The 22,730-nt window shown below is 37.5% G+C and overlaps 1 protein-coding gene across 1 annotated transcript in view; it reads right to left on the reverse strand.

The window, feature by feature from the left end:
- Positions 1-22,730, reverse strand: part of RELN (reelin) — a 557,548-nt gene that overhangs the window by 183,127 nt on the left and 351,691 nt on the right. The window contains exons 13-17 of the mRNA XM_040260785.1: positions 15,213-15,325; positions 13,650-13,858; positions 12,759-12,887; positions 11,699-11,808; positions 8,763-8,829 (exon numbers count right to left, since the gene is read on the reverse strand). Coding sequence (XP_040116719.1) covers positions 8,763-8,829; positions 11,699-11,808; positions 12,759-12,887; positions 13,650-13,858; positions 15,213-15,325 — 628 coding nt within the window. The remainder of the gene's footprint in view (positions 1-8,762; positions 8,830-11,698; positions 11,809-12,758; positions 12,888-13,649; positions 13,859-15,212; positions 15,326-22,730) is intronic.

Here is a 22,730-nt window from a genome sequence, read left to right on the forward strand (position 1 = left end):
TATATTGCTTTTCAAATTATTTTCCATCATGGTTTATTACAGGATATTGAATACAGTTGTCTGTGCTATACAGTTGGTCCTTGTTGCTTATCTATTTTGTATACATGGGGTGTATCTGCTAGTCCCAAACTCTTAATTTGTCCCTCCTCCACTGTTTTTTCTGTTTGGTTACCATTAGTTTGTTTTCTATGTCTGTGAGTCTGTGGAACACGTCTTTTATAAAGCAAGTGCACCAACAAGGTGATATTATAGCAACACTTACAGACTACTTCATTAGCACAAATGCAGAAACTGAGATCTATGCCAGCCTCACAGAGGGTCCCTGGAGTATATGAATGTCCTGAAATCAAATGCGAAATTTTATATGTATTTTCAAAGAGGCTGCATCCTAAAAGGCCAAGAACTATTGTAGCACACAGATAAGGTTGTCTTGGCATTAGGGATGGCAGTGGAAAAGAAAACCAATATTTACAGAGCAGGTAAATACACCTCAAACAGTTTACTTCTTTCTCAGGTTATCCCTTTGACTTAGTCCAACTCTGAATAGCCAAGCAGTTTCTAAAAAGGATAAAAGTCAGCTAAAGAGGACACATTTCTAACACTGGAAAACAATATGGTTTACCATGGCCACAAATTGGAATTAATGTTCCCCAGTAAGATTATCTACTGCCAGAGTGCTTTTTCAAGGCAAATGTATATCTGTATATTAAATGCATCTTCTTCAGTCTAGTGATTGGGGGAAACTGGTGATCATTTAGAGAAGACTCACTTTGGAGTCACTTCCCATCTTGAAAGTGTACTTTAATTAAAAGTTACATAATTGGGATAGAATGCTGATAAGGAGTTCACTCAAATATATAATACCTTTGTAGCCTTTGTTTTGCAGCAGAATAGTAGGCTGGCACACACTGGGGATTTCAGGAATGTCCAGAGGCTCTTCCAACTCCAAATATGTTCCTTATTGGTTCATCTATGCACCCTTAAATGTGTCATTACAGTCACCTTGAATGCCAGGGAAAGAAGCCCGCCCCACTCTTAAGACACACAGATGACACCTGGGTAGGAAGGTTTCTAATACTCTGTCCTTATTAGCATCTCTAACAGAAATAAGCTTATCAGGATAATAAGTTGTCAGTTTAGAAAACCAGGCCTTTTTGCCCCAGTTGCTTAATAATAAAATATTAAATATACTTCCCAAAGGAAATGCTCAGTTTTTCTTTTGAAAATTGCTCTTTTTGTAAGTAATCCTCTGTCCAGGATTACTTCTGATAGTTACCACCCCGTGGTCTTTAGCTACTTCTGATCACATATTACATAGGGTTAACACTAACCATTTTGTCATTAAAAATATATTGACTTGATTGTTAAAAAAAAAAAAAGAAAAGAAAACCAGGCCTGGGGATTGTACACAGCCAAGGAAGTGTTAGAAAGCAGGAGAGGTGGAATCCTGGTAGCAAATAACAGTAGTGACTAAGGGAGCAAAGTGGGGAGAAGAACAGCTGCAGAGGCCCAAATTCAAGGATCTGTTTAAAGGACATAAATGGTATTGAATGTGAATTACTTTTCTGTGGAATTCTGCCTAAACTTGAAAGGCATACATTGCTGGAAAAGGAGGTAGTGGCCAAACATTTAGCCCAGTCACAAATGAAGAAAGCCAATGAATGTTACAAGAAACATTGCCAGGAACAGGGACAAAACTAAGGTTCCAACTGGTGAAAAAATTTCGCAAGACCTCAGCAGGAAGAAAAGGCTACAATTATTCAGGATAATGTATAGTGTCTAAAAAAAAGATGCCCAAAAGGCATCTGCCACTCAGATTTCTGTTTGCATCCATCATGGGTGACACAGATGGCTGCCTTAACAAAGTTATTTAATGCTAACAGAGATACTGTACACAAAATAATGAGGTACAAAGTGTAACCATGGTAATTATAGATAGGTATTTTAGAAATAGAACTTTCTATTTTCATTAATAAAAGCAGCTGTCATTTTAGATAATTTGCTTTCAAAATTTTTCAGGACAGCTTTAGAAATTACAAAAATGTCAGCTTCTCTGTGTTAATTTTATTTGAAATGTACTAAAGAAGAGGATGATCTGTCTATGGATAATGAGTAAAGATAAACTCGAGGAAAATACCAGTTGATGTTTCATAGTTCTAATCAGTCAGTGTTTCTGGGCAGGAGCTGGTAGTTTTATTAAAAAAAGGCAGAGATGCTTATTCTGTTTTGAGATAAAATGGGAACTTTTCGATTCTTTATATATATTTCCATTACAAACATTTCCATTATGCAGAATGGTGTCTCTGTTAATTAAATTCATTGAAATACAGTTTAAAAAGTTAACCTGAGATTCAATGTGACAGAGTAAGAGGATGTAGAACTTACCCCTACCCTATAAACACATTAAAAATACATCTATGTGTGAAACAATTCTCATGTAAAACTAAGTGGAAACTAGCAGAACTCCCACACAACCAAGGCTGTAAGAAAGGCGGTCATGTAACCAGGTAGGATGGGAAAAAATAGGCATCAGTTGGGATCTATACCTCTGGGAGGGGGTCTAAGAGGAAAGGAAGGACTGCACGGGTGGAATCTCACCCTGAGGAGGGGGCCACAGACTAGGTATACAGGTACTGGGGTCCTACATGCAGGAGTACCCAAGTTCCCTTGGGTGCTGGGAGAATGGCTGGGACAGACAGAAGGGCTGCAGAAGCCTAGACTCCACTCGCCAGGAGTAGGAGGGTGCTAGCTTGCCAACAGATAGGGCAGAGAGTGCTCTGGACTAGTGGCTGCCACCTCACTGTGATCCCCAGTCCAAGTTGGGTGACTACCCAGCCCTGTTCACTCTGCAACACAGCTAGGCATGGCATCTAGAGCTGACCGGTCCTGGGAGAAAACTTGATATAGGGACAGAGGAGCAGCCCTGTAGCCTGGGACGTGGTTTGGGTGGGGCAGTCAACTTGTTCTGGTAGCACCAAGGAAGCAGTACAGACCTCTGATGGCAGAGCAGCTACTGGAGCCCCTGAGACTGGCTTCCGGCCAAAAAAATGCTGCAGCCCCGGCCATTCCACGCCACAGATTGGTGCTAGATCTCTAGCAGACAGGTCCTGGGGGAAGACTAGATCTAGGGACAAAGGAAAGGCTTGGGGGTCTGGGGTATGGTCCAACTGGCAGCAGTCACTGTTGGCACTTACACGGCACCCCAGAAGCAGCCCAGACCTCTGACAGCAGTTCAACCGCTTCAATTTCTGAAACCACAAGCTCTGGCCCTTGTCCCAGCTGAGCAAATGCTCTGGCTCTGCCAACTCCATGCCACAACCTTGCACTAGATCTAGGAAATGAAAACAGGGTAAAGGATGCAAACTTGGGCTGTGTCTGAGTAGAGTGGCAGATACCAACACAGGCAGCACATCAGACTTCTGTAAGCCCAAGAGCCTTACTTACTTCAGCACTCTCCTTTGGGCCAAAGGCCTCAGTGTCAGGAGAAAGATACAGTTTTCCTGTGGTCATGTATGGATGTGAGAGTTGGACTGTGAAGAAGGCTGAGGGCCAAAGAATTGATGCTTTTGAACTGTGGTGTTGGAGAAGACTCTTGAGAGTCCCTTGGACTGCAAGGAGATCCAACCAGTCCATTCTGAAGGAGATCAGTGCTGGGATTTCTTTGGAAGGAATGATGCTAAAGCTGAAACTCCAGTACTTTGGCCACCTCATGCAAAGAGTTGACTCATTGGAAAAGACTCTGATGCTGGGAAGGATTGGGGGCAGGAGGAGAAGGGGACGACAGAGGATGAGATGGCTGGATGGCATCACTGACTCGATGGACGTGAGTTTGAGTGAACTCCGGGAGTTGGTGATGGACAGGGAGGCCTGGCGTGCTGTGATTCATGGGGTCGCAAAGAGTCAGACACGACTGAGCGACTGAACTGAACTGAACTGAACTGAAAGGGAACAGAGCCAGCTGGAGCCCAAACTGCAGCTTTTCCCCTCCAGCAACTGGAAAGCAGACCCAAGCCCTGACAGAACTCCAACCGTTATGGAGCAGAGAGGAGTTCATCTCACACCCTGCACAGGCTCTAGCTCTTCCAACATCAACCACACCCCCTATCAAGGTGATAGAGGTCAGCATACCCTGAGGAAAGATGTGGCTGGCATACAAATCAAATTCAGTCTCATGCTAAAGACACTGGTGCACTCACAAAAAAACACCCTTTCAGGGCCATTACAGATAACTATTTCACCTAAATTCATAAAGACAATGAAAGTTAAGAAAATGAAATGCAGAGTAACTACTCCCAATTGAAAGAGCAAGAGAAAACTCCTGAAAAAATAAACAATGAAACAGAGTCTATAAGACAGTGAGCCAGAGTTGGTAATAAAAATGCCAACTAAATTAAGGAAGACCAGCAATATAAACGCAGATCATTTTAACATGTAATTGGAAACTAGAGAGAGGACCCAATCAAAAATAGATAATTCAGTTTCTGAGACAAAAAACCTTCTAGAAGCAAGGAATAATTAATCAAGCAAATGATACAGAAGAACGTATAAATAGAATAATGGAAATTACCCAATCAGAACAGCAGACAGAAAAACAAATGAAAAAATGAAAGCAACATATAAGATCTATGGGGTAATACAAAACATTCCTACATATGCATGATAGGGGTTCCAGAAGGAGAAGAGGGAAAGAGGATCAAAAATGTTTTTGAAGAAATTATGGCTGAAAATTGTCCAAACCCAAAGAAGGAGACAGGAAGGAAAATTATCCAGGTGCAGGAAGCACAGAGGGTCCTAAACAAGATGAACCCAAACAGAATCACACTAAGACATATAATAAAAAAAGGCAAAATTTAAAGATAAAGAAAGAATTCTAAAGGCAGCAAGAGGAAAACAGAGTCATACACGAGGGAAAACCCATAAGGCTATTAGCTGATTTCTCTGCAGAAACTTTTCATGTCAGAAGGGAGTGGTATGATATATTTGAAGTCCTGAAAGGGGAAAATCTGTCACCTAGAACACTCTTCCTGGCAAGATTATAACTTTGACCAGAAGAAAAGATAAAGAATTTCTTAGAGAAGCAAAAACTAAAATAATTTAGCAATACTAAACCTATCCTAAAATAAATGTTGAAGGGTCTTCTCTAAAGGGAAAAGAAGCAAGAATCAACAACAAAGGAAATGTATAGTGAGTACTGAAGATCACTTAAATAAGATAGGAAATAGATTAAAAAACAACAAAAAAATTATAAAAGCAACCATAACTACAATAAACAGTAGAGGGATAAACATGAAGATGTAAAAAAAATGGCATAAAAAACATAATATGTAGGGAAGGGGAGTAAAAATGTAGATCTTTTACAATATATTTGAACTTAAATGCCTATACATTTTATCAGTTTAAACAAGTAGATAGCTATGGGTCAACATACATGAACCCAATGCTGTGGTTTAGTCGCTAAGTCATGTCTGACTCTTGTGACCCCATGGGCTGTAGCCAGCCGGTCTCCTCTGTCCATAGGGTTTTCCAGGCAAGAACACTGGAGTGGGTTGCCATTTCCTTCTTCAGGGGATCTTCCTGACCCAGGAATCAAACCCAGGTCTCTTGCACTGCAGGCATATTCTTTACTGACTGAGCTACCAGGGAAACTCATGGTAACCACAAATGAAAAAAATATACAAAAAATGCACAAAATTCAGAAAGAAAGAAACTGAAGTAAACTATAAAAGAATATGATCAAGCTACAAAGGGCAAAACAAAAAGAAAAAAGAAGAACTACAAAAACAACTGGAAAACAAGAAATAAAATGGCAATAAGTACATACTTAATAATTTTGGAGAGGATGTGGAGATAAGGGAAACTGGTACACTTTTGGTGGAAAAGCAAATTGATACAGCTACTTGGAAAAGAGTGTGGAAGTTCCTTAAAAAACTAAAAATAGAATTACCATATGATTCAGCAACTCCACTCCTGAGTGTATACCCAGAAAAAACAAAAACTCTAATTTGAAAAAATATGTGCACTCCAATGTTCTCAGCAGTACTTTTATAACAGCCAAGATAAGGAAGCAACTCAAGTGCCTATTAACAGATGATTTACTTAAGAAGACATGATATATATGTATAATCACATCTGAGTAATGGAAAGTTACTCAGCTATAAGGAAGAATGAAATATTGTCATTTGCAGCAATGTGGCTGGACCTAGAGAATATTATGCTTTTCGACGTAAGTCAGAAAGAGAAAACAAATACTGTATGATATCACTTGTATGTGGAATCGAAAAAATAATACAAATTAATATATATAGCAGAACAGAAATGGTTTCACAGGCATAGAAAATAAACTTGTGGTTACTGAATGAGAGAGGGAAAAGAGGAGGGACAAACTAGGGGTATCAGATTAATAGATATAAACTACTATATACAAAATAGATAAGTAACAAAAATTTACTGTACAGCACAGAAAACTATACTCATTACTTTGTAATAACCTATAATGCAATATATTAGGTTGGTGCAACAGTAATTGTGGTTTTGCATTGTTGAACTTTGCTGATTGATATTGGAATACACTCTTAAATAAATGTGGTTATACATCATTTTAACGTGCATTTCTTGCTTTATGTTTTTTAGCTAATGACTTATTACTTGCTTTGTATTTTTTGATTATTTTAGACTATGAAAATCATGTTAGACAAAAAGCAAATTTGAGTGATTTTCTTATTCGAGTTCAAACTGGGTCGTAAAGCAGCAGAGACAACTTGCAACAACAACAATGCACTGGGCCCAGGAACTGTTAATGAAAGTTCAGTGCAGTGGTGGTTCAAGAGGTTTTGCAAAGGAGACGAGATGAAAAGAGTAGTGGCCAGCCGTCAGAAGTTAACACCAACTGAGAGCGTCAATGAAGCTGATCCTCTTACAACTATACAAGAAGCTGCCCAAGAACTCAGTGTCAACTCGTCTATGGTCATTCTACATTTGAGGCAAATTGGAAAGGTGAAAAGCTCAATAAGTGGGTGACTCGTAAGCTAACTAAAAATCAAAATATTGTTGTTTTGAAGTGTTGTCTTCTCTTATTCTACACAACAATGAACCATTTCTCAATAGGATCATGATGTACAATGAAAAGTGGATTTCATACAACAATCAGTGACAACCAGTTCAGAGGCTGAATTGAGAAGAAGTTTCAAAGTACTTCCCAAAGCCAAACTTGCTCCAAAAAATAAGGTCATGGTCACTGTTTGGTGGTCTGCTGCCAGTCTGATCCACTACAGCTTTCTGAATCCCAGCAAAACCATTACATCTGAGAAGTATGCTCAGAAAACGGATGAGATGCACCAAAACCTGCAATGCCTGCAGCTGTCATTGGTCAACAGAAAGGGCCTAATTCTTTTCCAAGACAATGACTGACTGCACATAGAACAACCAACACTTCAAAAGTTGAATGAATTGGGCTAGGAAGTTTTGCCTCATCTGGCATATTCACCTGACCTCTCACCAACTGACTACTACTTCAAGCATCTTGACAACTTTTAGCAGGGAAAATGCTTCCACAATGAGCAGGAGGCAGAAAAAGCTCTCTAAGACTTTGTAGAATCCTAAAGCATAGATTTTTATGCTAAAGTAATAAACAAATTTATTTCTCAATGGCAAAAATGTGTTGACTGTAATTGTTTCTGTTTTGATTAATAACGATGTGTTTGAGCCTAGTTATAATGATTTAAAATTCAGTCTAAAATCGCAATTATGTTTGCACCAATCTTATCTGCAAAAGTAATGAATCATTATGCTATTTACCTGACACTAACACAATACTGTAAAGCAAGTATACTTCAAATAAAAACAAAGCTAACCGGACACTATTCTCAGTGGTGACCAGTATTTTGCCTTATAAAGATAATTTACAAATGATCAGGCTTAAACCCCTTTTATGATTTTTCCATTAAGCAATTAATTACTGACTTTCTAATTTGGAGGACAAGAAGAGACAGATTAGATGATCCATTGTTGAAAATGTATCTGTATAACAAAGACTGTAGTTTCAGGGATTCTCAGGATATTTTATTAGTTAAATATTATAGACAATGATATAATAAATATGACTATCATTTTGCTATGAATATAACACAATGGTCTGGTGGGAGGTAAGGTATTACACTGTTTATGTGCAATTTCATACTTCATATTCAATATCATTATTATGTTAAATTCTTTATATATCATTTTGAAGACCTAAAAGATTCTCAAAAGTAAGGAAGATTTCAAATAGCACTTAAAGATGATGGATTTTCTTATCAAATCTGTTAATTTGGCCTGCTCCAGTTTCCTTTCACATCAGGTTTTTGGATCATCATTGATTTTTATAATTCATTTACAAAGCATGCCAGGAATTCAAATATAATTCCTGAACACTAGAACAAATTTATGGAGAAATGTCATATTGAAGAAACTAAAGACATACAAGGAAGCCATCAAGATATGAAGAATTCAAATTTGTTCACAAATTTACATGAAGTATGCTACATTTGTTCACAATTTAGCCTAATAGAAAAATTATTTATTAAGCAACTTCCACTTACAAAATACATTCAATAATCTATTATGCTGAAATTCCATTTGGAGCATGCTACTTTTGGTCTTGAAAAACCTCAAAAGCCTAAAAAGGAAACTAATTAATTATAAAACAAATTAATATCACCTGTGGTTTCAGTATATAAAGCACATATCAAAAAAGAGAAGTATAAATATTAGTTAAAAATGCTTACTTGCAACCATGTCGAGTGCACTGTCCTCTGCCAGAACAGAATTTGAGACATGATGGACCAATATAAACTGCAGGGCAAAAGAGAGCATGTGAAAGATGGCAAAAATTACAGGAAAGGCCAAGACTACCACCAGCATGTGAAACAATTTTGTGAAGCAATAGCCATGAAATCTCTTTCCTGCACAGGAATCCAGTTGACATATAGAGTGCTGTGTGACAAGGTAAGTGTGTAGCTACAAATCCGACAGAATGGTTTTAATTTAAGTAATCCTTTCAAGATTTTAATCTGTCATAGCAAAGAAAGTAGGAACATAATACTTTGGGTTCTTAATGCAGTCTCTTCATTTAAAATGGTTTCAGGCAGCATATTAGTGCTTCTGTCTTGAACTTTCTACCAAGTTTATATTCTTTGGGTGGAAATTAAGAATATATCACAAAGTGGACAGATTATAATTTAATTAAAAAACTATCATTTCATTTTCATCTGAGGAAAATCGATATCACTGCAGATGACTGTTACAGGCACTTCTAAATATTAATCTATCCTTCCTCAAGTGGAGATTTAAAATCTGTGGTTGAGCATAAAGTCTTCTCTATACTTGTAGAGCTTTTTAAAAATGGTAGGTTTGACTGATAATGATATTACAAACCTAAATTCTAACCGTGGGAATGCTGAGAAAAGGGGCCCTGATTGTTGAATGCTAGGTTTGAGATACTCAGACTCAAATACATTTAAAGATATTAAGCCTTTTGATAATCACTACAATCAGTAACACACTAAATAATGTAAAAGTGGAACAAAACCAACGTGGAATCAGAGATCCAGTGGTTATTGAGCTCTCCTGTATTCAATTTCAGGCATAAGCAAAGTTACTATTCATTATCATTTTCTTCTCTAAGAATTTTGTTGTCATCTTTCCCTGCTAATTATGAAATCATTAGGACTCACAGTAGAATAAATTTAAAGGCTCTGTTTTTCTAAGAGTGTGAAAAAGATAAATCCATTTTCTTTACTATTTTCACTAATGTAATCAAGCTAAACAAACTAAAAAGTGGTGACAAACATACTTTGCTCTAGGAACTTTCATTTTACTAAGAATTTTGAATATTGATCTGTTTTTTTCTATTTGTTTTCTTTGATGTAATTATGAAATTCCATAGTGAAACGGGAGAGATTTGGGGAGTATTCTTTGGCAAGTAGACACAAATTTCCCTTGAGAAGATATATGTGTATTCCTCTTGCCTTTTGAAGAAACCAGAAACCAGGTTCTGGTTCTGCAAAAGCCTCATATAAAATAATATCAGAATTTAAGAGATTCTGTGGCTAGTTCTGCATTTGACAGACACTGCTAAACATGCCTATTCCATGTATTTTAATCTTTTCTCATTCTACTCAAAGCATGATGTTGGGAATTCACGACCTGTAGCAAACACTTTCTGACTTAAACTCATACTGTACGTCTTAAGGAAATTTAAATATTCTTTTCATAGGCTTATATGTTCTTCATTTTGCACTTTTTTGATAATCTAAACTAATCTAAGCTCATTCTAAGACCATTGAAAACTATGACAGCAGGAAAATGTCATCCATAGCCCACAATCCAGAGGCATATATTCATTCCCTAGAGCTAATCAACAGGTAATTCAAGTTCTATGGAAAATAGTCTACCAGTGGAGAAATTTCATTTTAACAAATTCATCTCCAGACGTTTTTGCAAATACACTGTGTTTGTCTCCATATGTTTGTACCCATGTGGCTCATATGGTCTTTGAAATCTGAGTCTTTTATTGGTTTAAAAAATTTACCGAGATGATTAGACTGCATTACTGGCTCAATGGACATAAATCTAAGCAAACTCCAGGAGACAGTGAAGGGCAGGGAAACCTGGTGTGCTACAGTTCATGAGGCCACAAAGAGTCAGACACAACTCAGTGACTAAACAACAACAAACAGCAAATCATTTTGCCTGAAGCCATTTCTGAGTTTCAAAAATTTAAACTTCTTGAATTAATTGTGCATTAATTTTTAAATTATTCAGAAAAACAAAAATGTTAAGAGATGGAAATTTAGCATTTTACAATAGTGAAGGGTTTTCCCACTTTATAAAGTTAACATAAGTCAGTGGCTATCTTAAACTAAAGTGTTGATATTTTGTCATTTCTTTCCTCTCTTTTACTTCCTTGTATTATAACCCATTCAGTCAAATTTATATACTATTTAAAAACAGGAAATCTCTGAATCTGCCTGAAGTGAGAATTGTTAACTGAGTTGGCTATTAATTAAAAAAAAACAGGAAATTTACAGTCATGGACTCCAACAGATTAAATATCTTCTCTCGTGAGTACTCAACATGAGTGATACTGGCTTTACTGTTATGCAACAATTTATCAACAGTTCATTTAAAAATTAAAGACAACAGGATATTTTATGTATTTCTAAAATTTCCCTTTATGCTATTTTCTGAAAAGGAGGTAAAAGTTTCACACAGAAGTTTCATTTTAGAGATGATGTTTCCTGATGTGTGGTATCTGCATCTAAAAAAGAATCATTCCACATGTCACGGTAGTTACTAAGAGAAGAATGAGTCATTTTAATACATGCAGTATGGTATTTTTGTTAATTTTGTATAAAACATTCAAGAGAAATGTTAGGCTATCCCCTGTCATCACCTGTGAATCTGAGTTTCAGAGCTTTATGCATTTTAAAAGAATATATGTTGAAGCGTACTAGCATCTAATATTGCTGACTCCACTATCTTTATTTTTCTGATTGTGCATCTCTGGGCTTCTAACGGAATGCAAAGGAGAAAGGGAAGAAAGGGCGTTTAATGAATTGCAAGACCATGACTTAGAAATGTGATTAAGTATGTGCAGATGAACAAAAGCGCAGGAAGAGTCTACTTCAATGGCATGTGATTATGACAGGCAAAAACTAACCGTTATCAATTGCCCACATATTTCCAAGGATTGGTCCCGTTTGTCTCCAGCGAATTCTGGTGTCCCGGGTTAGTGCTGCATTAGGAAGGGGAATTGTTATTCGGTTCCACCTGCAAGAAAGTTAGCACAAAACAGCTTCATATCCAGTTTACACCTTTTGAATCTATTTTACATGCTTTTGATGTTCTAGTCTCTCTATACTTGAGATGGCTAGTAATAAACTCTTTAAATTCACCTGTGGAGTCTGTTTATAATTTTAAAACAAATATATAACTTCTAGAAACATCCATAGCTAATTAAGAGTATCTTATAGCCATTGATTTTTTTCAGACTTTTTAAAAGAAAATTTTACATCAATACTCAGACCTTAGATATTATTCTATGATAATCTGTGATGAGCTACGGTCCTGATTAGCAATGATTACTTCTTATTTTTTGCTACTCTCTAGTTCTATGTGTATTTAAACATAGGCTAGGAAGGAAAATAATTTTTAACTTAATCTTGCATTCTTGGAAACATTTTTACTATTTATCTAGTGATTATTCTGTAAAGTGGCAAGTATTTTATATAGACATCTTTAATTCTCTTAACTGTCCTTAAAGGAGTATATCATTGTCCTTAATTTACATGAAAAGAGGTGAAAAGTTTGAGAGAGTAAATATCATTATACAAGTAGATGGCAGAACCACGATTTGAGCCCAGGTTCAGTTCCAAAGCTTAACTTTCTTCCACTTGTCTATGCTCCACCTTTTCATTAGTAACTATTTGGTAGTAAGTCTTTTTGGCAATAACCAGAGGTCACTATATAGAGTTTAAATTTATGCAATCCAAAATACAAAAGCTTAATACCTAAAGAATGAATGACTCTCTACAAATTGTGATCATGCATCAGATTTACAAAAATTACTTTTTTAAAAAATGAGATCACTCCTAAATCAGATGAGAAGGAGAAGGCAGCTTCCTTACCTAGTATGCCAAAAACACTAATCTCAGGCTTACTTACTGATTTTGAGTCTGCAACATGGATTCAAATCTCTTGCTATGTTAGAGTTCACTCACCCACTATAGTTTTCAGAGGAATAGATCGTGCTGTGAGGGAGGTGGGGTCCAGCACAGATTTCAGGCAAACATTCAGTGTGGAGTAGCGACCAGGAACGCCCATGGTTGGTAGAAAACTCTAAGCTGATACTGATCACACCAGAAAAGCATAACAAAACGGGGCAAAGATAACAAATGAAAGTAAATGACTCATCTCTGGAGAAGTATATTAAACATCTGTAGAACTAGTGTAAAAAAATTTAAGATGCTGTTTCCAAAATGATTGTTTTCCCCTCCACTGAAGTCTGGCCAGCCTTCAAAGTGCAAGCAGTTAAATTACCGCTAATAGAAATGAACGATGTTTTAAAGACAGCAAATGGTAACTTGAGATTGTGCTCCTGAATTTGATAGATGGCAAGGCAATTACCATGTCTCACACTGCTACTTCATCCTGTGAACGTGAGACTGACTAAATTCTTAGGAAGGACAAGAGCAACACTTCAGCAAGTAAAACTGAGAATTCATAGCTCTTGAAGTGCTAGTTGATTTCTGTGTCTATTATTAGGGGGCCACTAAACTACGTGGGGTCAAACATTTTTTCAGTTATTTGTTTTTTCTTCTCTCTCAGCAATCTGTTGGAATGGGTGGCTACCAGAGCTAATCCAAACACTTTGACACCTAAGATCAACTCCTTAGAATAAAGTTCTAGGTAAAATCTATCTAATCATACTCTCTGTATTATTTAAAGAAATTTTCTTTTTCCCTTGGGGGGAAGTTTGTATTTTATTAATAGATACTTTATTAAAAATTAAAAATTAAGGTGACAACTTACTAAGAAGTTGCTCTGATTGAATAGCTAAGTTCACATGTTGATTGTTAATTTGTCTACACACACAGAATGTGGCTTCCTACCTGTTCCCAGGCTGCTGTGTTCCACATCCCAGATTAATAGAAAACTGTATCATGTGAGACATTGTAGAAGGGAGAACAGGTAAGACATGGAAAAAATCTACGGCCCAGACATTCCTATTATGTCCTTGATGGTTCTTTTGCCTGAGACAAAATTTGGTAGCAGGAGTCTGAAGATCAGGATTGATGACTACAGAAACCAAAGATGGAACCTTCAAAACAAAGGAAACCAAAATCACTCATAATCATCCTTGTGGGAATCAGTGTGAATTCTCCAAGATTCAACTTATAATTACTATGCATATAACTGCCATTTATTAAGCACCAAGCAATATTCTGCTTATTCCATTTGTTATTTCACATCAAAGATGTTGTCCTTAGGGGACACTCATTTTAATCACTCAGAATTCCTCCTTTGCAGACACCTGAAACTCTGTGTGTGACTGGTCAGACTCTCTCTACCTGAAGAGAAATTGGCTTAAGGTCTTTAAAGTTATCAAAGCTAATATATCCATTTTACCTATCTTTGCACTAGACAAAGGCAACTTGACATTAATCAATCTTCTTTTAAAGTGTATTCAAGTAATATAAATTCTTTGCCAAACCAGGTATTCCGAAAATAGGACTCTAAGCAAAAACACCCATAGCCAATGAATTAATCCATGATAACTTACATAATTGATTTGGTCTGAGGCATGCAGCTGACCAGTGCAAGTATAACCCTACCTAGTTATAGCTGGAAAAATTGTCCATTAATAAAATTCCAAACAGTATAACTTGGGTGACCCTAGGATTGGGGTATGTTGGATACTTTCTTTGGTTGTTACCTATCTAGCCTGATGTTTATCTTCTGTCTTCCTGACTTAAACTATGAGATGCTAGATGCTGGCTTTGTTCAAGCTTTTTAAAGTACTGGCTCTCTGGCTCAAATTAGCAAAGAGAAAAAAGCAAAGGTAGTAACAATCTATACTTCTACTGGGTCTTCCCAGGTGGCACGAGTGGTAAAGAACCTGCCTGCCAATGCATATGAGACATGGGTTTGATCTCTGGGTCAGGAAGATCCCCTGGAGGAGGGCATGGCAACCCACTCCAGTATTCTTGCCTGGAGAATCCCCATGGACAGAGAAGCCTGGCAGGCTGCAGTCCATAGGGTCGCATGGAGTTGGACACGACTGAAGCGATTTAGCAAATACTTCTACCATGTCTTTTGCCTAGGAACTGCAAATGCTGGATTAATACTCACTATGCCTGATAGCAAGTCTGTAAGGCTGCACAGGTAGAGTCACTGTTAAGAGTTTTCTTAGGGACACGAATAATTGTTAGCTCATTGGGCTCCACCTTATTGTCTCCGATGGGTTGTAATTCAATCTTCCCGATAAAATCTCATCTTTTTGTTTATATCAGGAAAAAAGTGAATGCTAAAATAATGTCCATGTCGCTTTTAAAGAAATGTGGCAACTTCCTGGACTATAAGAAGAGAGATTTATCCTCTGCATTTAGCAGAGTCTTCACAGTTTTGATTTGAACTGGGGTGGGGCCATCTGACACACAGATTGGCATGTGTACCTTGTATGAGGAATAGGAAAGAGTATCCAGCGTAATGTGTTCTTTTCTTCCTTCAGTTTTTGCATACAGGGCAACATCATTTTCATGAGAGGCTCCAGGATCACAAATCCCTCCTGCACACAGAATTTTAAGTGTTAGTACCAATTTGCACCCATGAGCATATCAAATATAGTATTAAATATTAGAATAAAAAAATAATTCTAAAACCCAGATGTCACTTAAGAATGACCCTAAACAAAGTAACCAGATTCAAAGAAATAATTTATGTAGCTAGTTCAGATAGGCCATGTTAAAGATCAAAGACTTGACATTTTTGAAGGCTGAAGTAACTATTTACCAAAGTATTTACTATTATTTGGGAGATTACACAAACAATAGTCTGCAACAAACTCTGACTATAGGTCCATATTTTAACTGCCATTAAATAAATATGCTCTGCTTTTTAATAAACAGTTACTTTCTTATATTTGAGGTCTTTGTGGTCAAAGTTCAGAAACTATTGATTAGTCACTCAATCAAGGATTACTGAAGTAGTGTTACTTAAATGGTTACATGTAGTATCTTTAATATTTTAGTACATATTAAGTATTTGTATTTTAGATGCAACTCATTTTACATTTTTATTTTTGGTACCTCATTTGATTGTTTGAAGAGTAGTTTATTCCCTATCACACTACTTCACAGTCATATGAAACGATAGAAAGTTAGACTTTGAGAGGTGATTAAGATTATTCTGATGATGCAATTGGATTAATCATGCAAGTACCTGAAACTGAAGATTATTTAACTAGTTGGTGGAAGAACCAGGAGTTGATATTAAGTTTTAAACTTTGACCCCTATTTCTTTCACTATTGCATTGGGCCAATAACCATTATTCTTGCGGCTTCTATCAACTGTCTGCTTAACCTGGATTTTAAAGAATTACTTGTCTAACCAGAAACTTCTCCCCACCCACCATTATCCTTCATAACAATACCAAACATAATAGCAGGAGTGGTGACACAGATTTCCTGGCAAACATTCTAGCCCTAAGGCCCCAAATTTATAATATTAATTTCTAATTTTATTATTATTATCTTTTGAGAAAAATCTCTTCCAGTTCTTAAATCAATCACTATTAATCTTAATTTTTATCTACAGGAAATTTTTGTCCCTAATACTCTACAGTGATACAAAAAGCAAACTCAAAAACTCCAGAATAAGATTACCCTTTAAGAGTTAATCTAGTAAAGTCAATAAATAATGGATGAGACTCACCATCTGTATAAATAAATAAAGTGTCATTTATTGCAAATGTCTGGTTTAAACTCAACCTGGATAACTGGGATCTGGTCTTGGGTAGTATTACTGAAATGTGATGTTAAATAAGAAAGTTAGAACCTGACCAGTATAAGAAAGAACATGATAACAGAAGTACCTTGGGTGTTGGTATTTGTTAAAACTGGCACATTACATCTGTCAGACATATGTAACTTAAGTGTAAGCAAGTGTGAGGCTTCCCTGGTGGCTCAGATGGCAAAAAAATCTGCCTGCAATGTGGGAGCCCTGGGTTCAATCCCTGGGTTGGGAAGATCCCCTGGAGAAGGAAATGACAACCCATTCCAGTATTCTTGCCTGGAAAATCCCAAGGACCAGTATAAGAGAGTATATGATAACACAAGAAACTTGGGTATTGGTATTTGTTAAATTTAGCATGTTACATCTGTTAGACATATGCAACTTTCCACATAACAAATATTTACTGAGCTAAGTAATCTGAACTGAGAATAGAGAAACCAGATATACTGATAATGTAGACCTCATTCTAAAAGATGTATATTATTCAAGGGCAACAACCTGTAAAGAGAAGATCAAGATTTTGACATCTGATATTATGTTTTTGCATATCATTGCACAGTTCAAGGTTATAGTAAATACAGTTAACCAAGCCATTCTACAGGATAGTCTCGGCAGGTAGGGGGAAAGAGCTACATGAAAACTAAATTATCTTTTTAAAAACTGGTTATTGAGCCAATATAAAAGACTTACCAAAAAGAACAAAAAAGGTGAAAGGTCACAGGCATTATGGGTTTAAAGCACCACATCTAGAGACACAGGAACTGAACCATCAGTTCTCTCTAATTTCATTAATTTGTTCCCTGTAAACCCTCTCTGCTCTCTCAAGAACAGTTCGTGAACTGCATCTGCCTTTCAGAGAGAATAGAAACCCACGTGGGAGTTTCATCCAGCCCAGAATGACAGAAGAAGAAAGTCCAAAAGGAGCCAAGACTTTAAAACGATGACAGACTTTATCTGAAAGATCCCTCTGGGGGCAATTTATCAGTTCTGTGAAGTTTCAGTGACAGCAGCTCCTTCAGAAAGATACAGATTCGTCTTCAGCTTCATTCACTTTGATGTATTGTGGAAAGGTATGACTCAAGAGGCGTTTTGTACAGCAATTAAAGTACAGAAGATTTCAGAAACTAGATGGACAGTTAAGTTTTAAAATATTTTAAACCCTGTTTTAAGTATTAACAGCTTTTTAAGACTTTTTTTTTTATATTAAGAAAGTGGTTTTGTTATTTACCGTGTGCAGGATATTGGACCTGAAGGTTCAATTGAGCCCTGACCTCAAAAAGTCTGTAATTTGGCAAGTAACTAATAACATATGTGAAAGAATGATAATTAGCAATCAAGTGTGTTGTGTTGCCATAACTGCAGCCAAAATTCAGAGAAAAGAAATACAAGTGTAGAATAAGAGAGTGGGATATAGAGGAGATGCTTGCTGCTGCTGCTGCTACTAAGTCACTTCAGTTGCGTCCGACTCTGTGTGACCCCATAGACGGCACCCCAGCAGGCTCCCCCATCCCTGGGATTCTCCAGGCAAGAACACTGGAGTGGGTTGCCATTTCCTTCTCCAATGCATGAAAGTGAAAAGTGAAAGTGAAGTCCCTCAGTTGTGTCTGACTCTTTGCAACCCCATGGACTGCAGCCTACCAGGCTCTTCTGTCCATGGGATTTTCCAGGCAAGAGTACTGGTGTGGGGTGCCATCGCCTTCTCCATAGGAGATGCTTAGTATATATTTATTGAAGAAATAATAAAGAAAATTTAAAAACCCCAAACGAATGATGTATATTAGATTACTTTTGTCATGATCACTGCATTCTGGCTCTAAGAACAGTGCTGGATACTAGTCCTCAATGAATTTGAGAATGTGTGAATAAAGGAAACAGACCGTGAATGTGTGAATAAAGGAAACAGACCGTGAACCAAACTTTAAAAGTTGAGCGAATTTTCCAGAAATGATAGTCATAGCAGATTGATATGAGCCAAAGGATGAAACCAGGAAGGACACGTAGGCAGTGTCTGAGAAGAAGGGAACGTGATCTGTTCTAGATTAACAATTGGCTACTGATTTTCCTAAGGCACAATACTTAGTGAGGGGTTAATTATAAACTGTCTATCATATCTTAAATCTCTTCCCATATCTTTTCTTGCGGTTCAGATGGTAAACAATCCACCTGCAATGTGGATGACCTTGGGGAAGATCCCCTGGGAAAGGGAATGGCAACCCATTGCAGCATTCTTGTTGGGAGAATCTCATGGGCAGAGGAGCCTGGTGAGCTACAGTCTATGAGGTTGCAAAGAGCCAGACTCGACTGAGTGACTAACACTCTCACTTTCACCGAAGTCTTTAAGTCTTTTCCTGTAGTATCCAGTCTTATCCTACCTATCCTGCTGTCATCCTGTCCTAGCCTATCCTACCCTATCCTAACCTAAACAAATAAACAAATAAAGAAGGATTCTACCTTCTCCTCAAGATCAGACCCCATTCCATGTGTTTACCAATGAACTTCTCGAAAGAGCAGATCTCTGTCAGTGAGCCATCTCTATTTCTCTTAATTCTATCTACTTTGGCTTCCCAGGCACCATACCATGAGGAATCACTGGTGGGCTCTCTGCCTGTCCGGATTGCTATTTGTCTCTGTGGCATTCCTCCACTGCTGATCACCTCCCAGTCATCCCACCCCTGAACCACTCTCTCCCCTTGAATCATGACTTCTTCCTGCATTTCCTTAAGCTTTTTCTCAGTATACTTTGTCTCTCCTTGTCCTTCTACCTACACCTAGTTGAGGGTTCTCCCTACAGAGTATTCATGTCCTACTCTGTCTCCTGCTTGGGAGAGCACAGTGACTTTAGTGGCTCCAGTTATCACCTGCATGCTGACAACTTTCAAATCTGATTTAGACCCTGAGTAGAATTTCTAGGCTTATATCGCCTTCCAGAACCCTGAACCTCAACATATCTAATAATATAAAACCCTCTACTCCACATTATTGCTTTACCATAATTACTATTTTTGAAAATAGCAATTTTGGGAAATGGCATCATTCTTCCAATCATCCTACAGAGAAATCTGTGTCTGCTCCAAGACTGCTCTCACCATCCCCAGTCAGCTGAGCATGAACTTCAGTTGGCTCTTCTCCAGTTATTCTATATCTGTCCCTCCTTCACATTATTGCCACCATCACTGTAATTTCTTTGTTGCTTGGATCAGTGCAATAGCCTCCATAATTTAGGGCTGCCAGCTAAAATACTCTGCATGACCAATCCCTATACAAAAAGTTACTTGTTGTTTATCTGAAATTCAAATTTAAATAAGTCTCTCAGTCTCATTTCAGTTCAGTCAGTCACGTCCGACTCTTTGTGACCCCATGAACCACAGCACTCCAGGCCTCCCTGTCCATCACGAACACCCAGAGTCCACCCAAACCCATGTCCATTGTGTCAGTGATGCCATCCAACCATGTTATCCTCTGTCGTCCCCTTCTCCTCCTGCCCTGAATCTTTTCCACCATCAGGGTCTTTTAAAATGAGTCAGCTCTTCGCATCAGGTAGCCCAAGTATTGGACTTTCAGCTTCAACATCAGTCCTTCCAATGAACACCCAGGACTGATTTTTAGGATGGACTGGTTGGATTTCCTTGCTGTTCAAGGGACTCTCAAGAGTCTTCTCCAACATTTAGAAAGCATCCATTCTTCAGTGCTCAGTTTTCTTTATAGTTCAACTCTCACATCCGTATATAACCACTGGAAAAACCATATCCTTGACTAGACGGACTTTTTTGACAAAGTAATGTCTCTGCTTTTCAATATGCTGTCTAGGTTGGTCATAACTTTCCTGCCAAGGAGCAAGCGTCCTTTAATTTCATGGCTGCAGTCACCATCTGCAGTGATGTGGGAGCCCCCCAAAATAAAGTCTGACACTGTTTCCACTGTTTCTCCATCTATTTCCCATGAAGTGATGGGACCGGACGCCATGATCTTCGTTTTCTGAATGTTGAGCTTTAAGCCAACTTTTTCACTCTCCTCTTTCACTTTCATCAAGAGGCCTTTTAGTTCCTCTTCACTTTCTGCCATAAGGGTGGTGTCATCTGCATATCTGAGGTTGATTCCAGCTTGTGCTTCTTCCAGTCCAGCGTTTCTCATGATGTACTCTGCATAGAAGTTAAATAAGCAGGGCGACAATATACAGCCTTGATGTACTCCTTTTCCTATTTGGAACCAGTCTGTTGTTCCATGTCCAGTTCTGAGTGTTGCTTCCTGACCTGCATACAGATTTCTCAAGAGGCAGGTCAGGTGGTCTGGTATTCCCATCTCTTGAAGAATTTTCCAGTTTCTTGTGATCCACACAGTCAGAGGCTTTGGCATAGTCAATAAAGCAGAAAGAGATGTTTCTCTGGAACTCTCTTGCTTTTTCCATGATCCAGCAGATGTTGGCAATTTGATCTCTGGTTCCTCTGCCTTTTCTAAGACCAGCGTGAACATCTGGAAGTTCACGGTTCATGTATTGCTGAAGCCTGGCTTGGAGAATTTTGAGCATTACTTTACTAGCGTGTGAGATGAGTGCAACTGTGTGGTAGTTTGGGCATTCTTTGGCATTGCTTTTCTTTGGGACTGGAATGAAAACTGACCTTTTCCAGTCCTGTGGCCACTGCTGAGTTTTCCAAATTTGCTGGCATATTGAGTGCAGCACTTTCACAGCATCATCTTTCAGGATTTGAAATAGCTCAACTGGAATTCCATCACCTCCACTAGCTTTGTTCGTAGTGACCCCCCAATAAATCTGTCAGCCCTATCCTACTTGGTATTCTATCTTCTAATTTCTGATTGTTTCAGTCTTTCCTTCACTCTATGCCAGAATTACATTTCTAAAACAAAGATGAGAATATTTTATAGAACTGACAGAAATTATCTGACAGCTCCATGTTGCCTAGAGTAAGAGAATCCAAATTCTTCAGTATGATATTAAAGTCAGTCGCTTCCCTGGCTTCAGTTCAGGATTCTAGTTCCAATTTATATCTTTCCTTTTGACTATACTGGGAAAGTCACCCAGCACTAAACACATCATGTACCTTTATATTTGTGCTTTTGCTCAAAATGCTGGCTTAGCTTAAACCTTCAAGGCCCAGTTCAAATACCATAAATTTCACAAAGCTTTATCCTAATCTCATCTCCATGGCAATATCCAGATCTTCCTTTGCACTTCTGTAACATTTTCATTCCATTACAGCCCAACTGCAATCTTTTTCATAGTTAGATGTTATTTGTGGGCAAGAACTCAAAGTAATTTTTATACACAAAAAAACAAAAATACATTGAGTCTTAGTTATTTATTAGACACCATTTGAGGACTTTGCAACTCACTGATCAGCAACTCTGTGATTTAGGCGGCATTATGTTCTCTAGCTGTAGTCTCCATGTATGCTAGGTCAGTGTTCTACATTCAGTAGGAATTCATTAAATTTTTTAATTGAATGGAGAGCTTTTATATGGGATAATGTACTTTGGGCCCATTCAAGTGAATGTTTTCCTCAGAGTCAATGTAATTTTAATCGATTCATTAATAATCTGCTTTGTCCTAGAAAGAATTAAAGATAACTTGATCTGTTATATACAGATGACAATCTCTTATACAAAGGCAGTGCACTGGGTTGATTTACCATAATTTACTATGAAAAAATGAAGAATTAAAAAATATTATATAAAAAACAAAAATATGAAAAAGGGAAAATATTTAAATTAGACTGGCATATTAAATGTTTATTATAATTTGCTGGATGGGGAGTGGTTCTTAAGGTTTGCCAGGAATCAGTCTTAATAAACTGAGAGCTTGTTTGAATTCTAATTAAAGGAAATTAATTTATTAAATTCTTAAAATTTCTTTCTAAAAAAAGAAAAATTAAAATTTACTCTCTTTAAAATTTTAAAAAAAGAAACTGAGGTCTGGGTCTTTATATGATTCATTTCAGAGTCAAGGTGAGGAAATCTTTATGGCAGGAAGATTACATTATTATGGTTTATATCCACAACATCTTTGTAATTAAATGGATCATTACTGAAAATGAGGTAGCATCACACAGGCAATGTATCTGACATGATACAACTGGAAGTCTGCTTTGCCACTCTGAGCTGTAGGAAGTGAGGAATGTGAGAAATTATGGCCAGTGCAGAAGCCTAGACTTGGGAGGCTTGTT

This window comes from Oryx dammah, unplaced genomic scaffold (genome assembly GCF_014754425.2).
Source record: "Oryx dammah isolate SB20612 unplaced genomic scaffold, SCBI_Odam_1.1 HiC_scaffold_18, whole genome shotgun sequence".
Classification (NCBI taxonomy): domain Eukaryota; kingdom Metazoa; phylum Chordata; class Mammalia; order Artiodactyla; family Bovidae; genus Oryx; species Oryx dammah.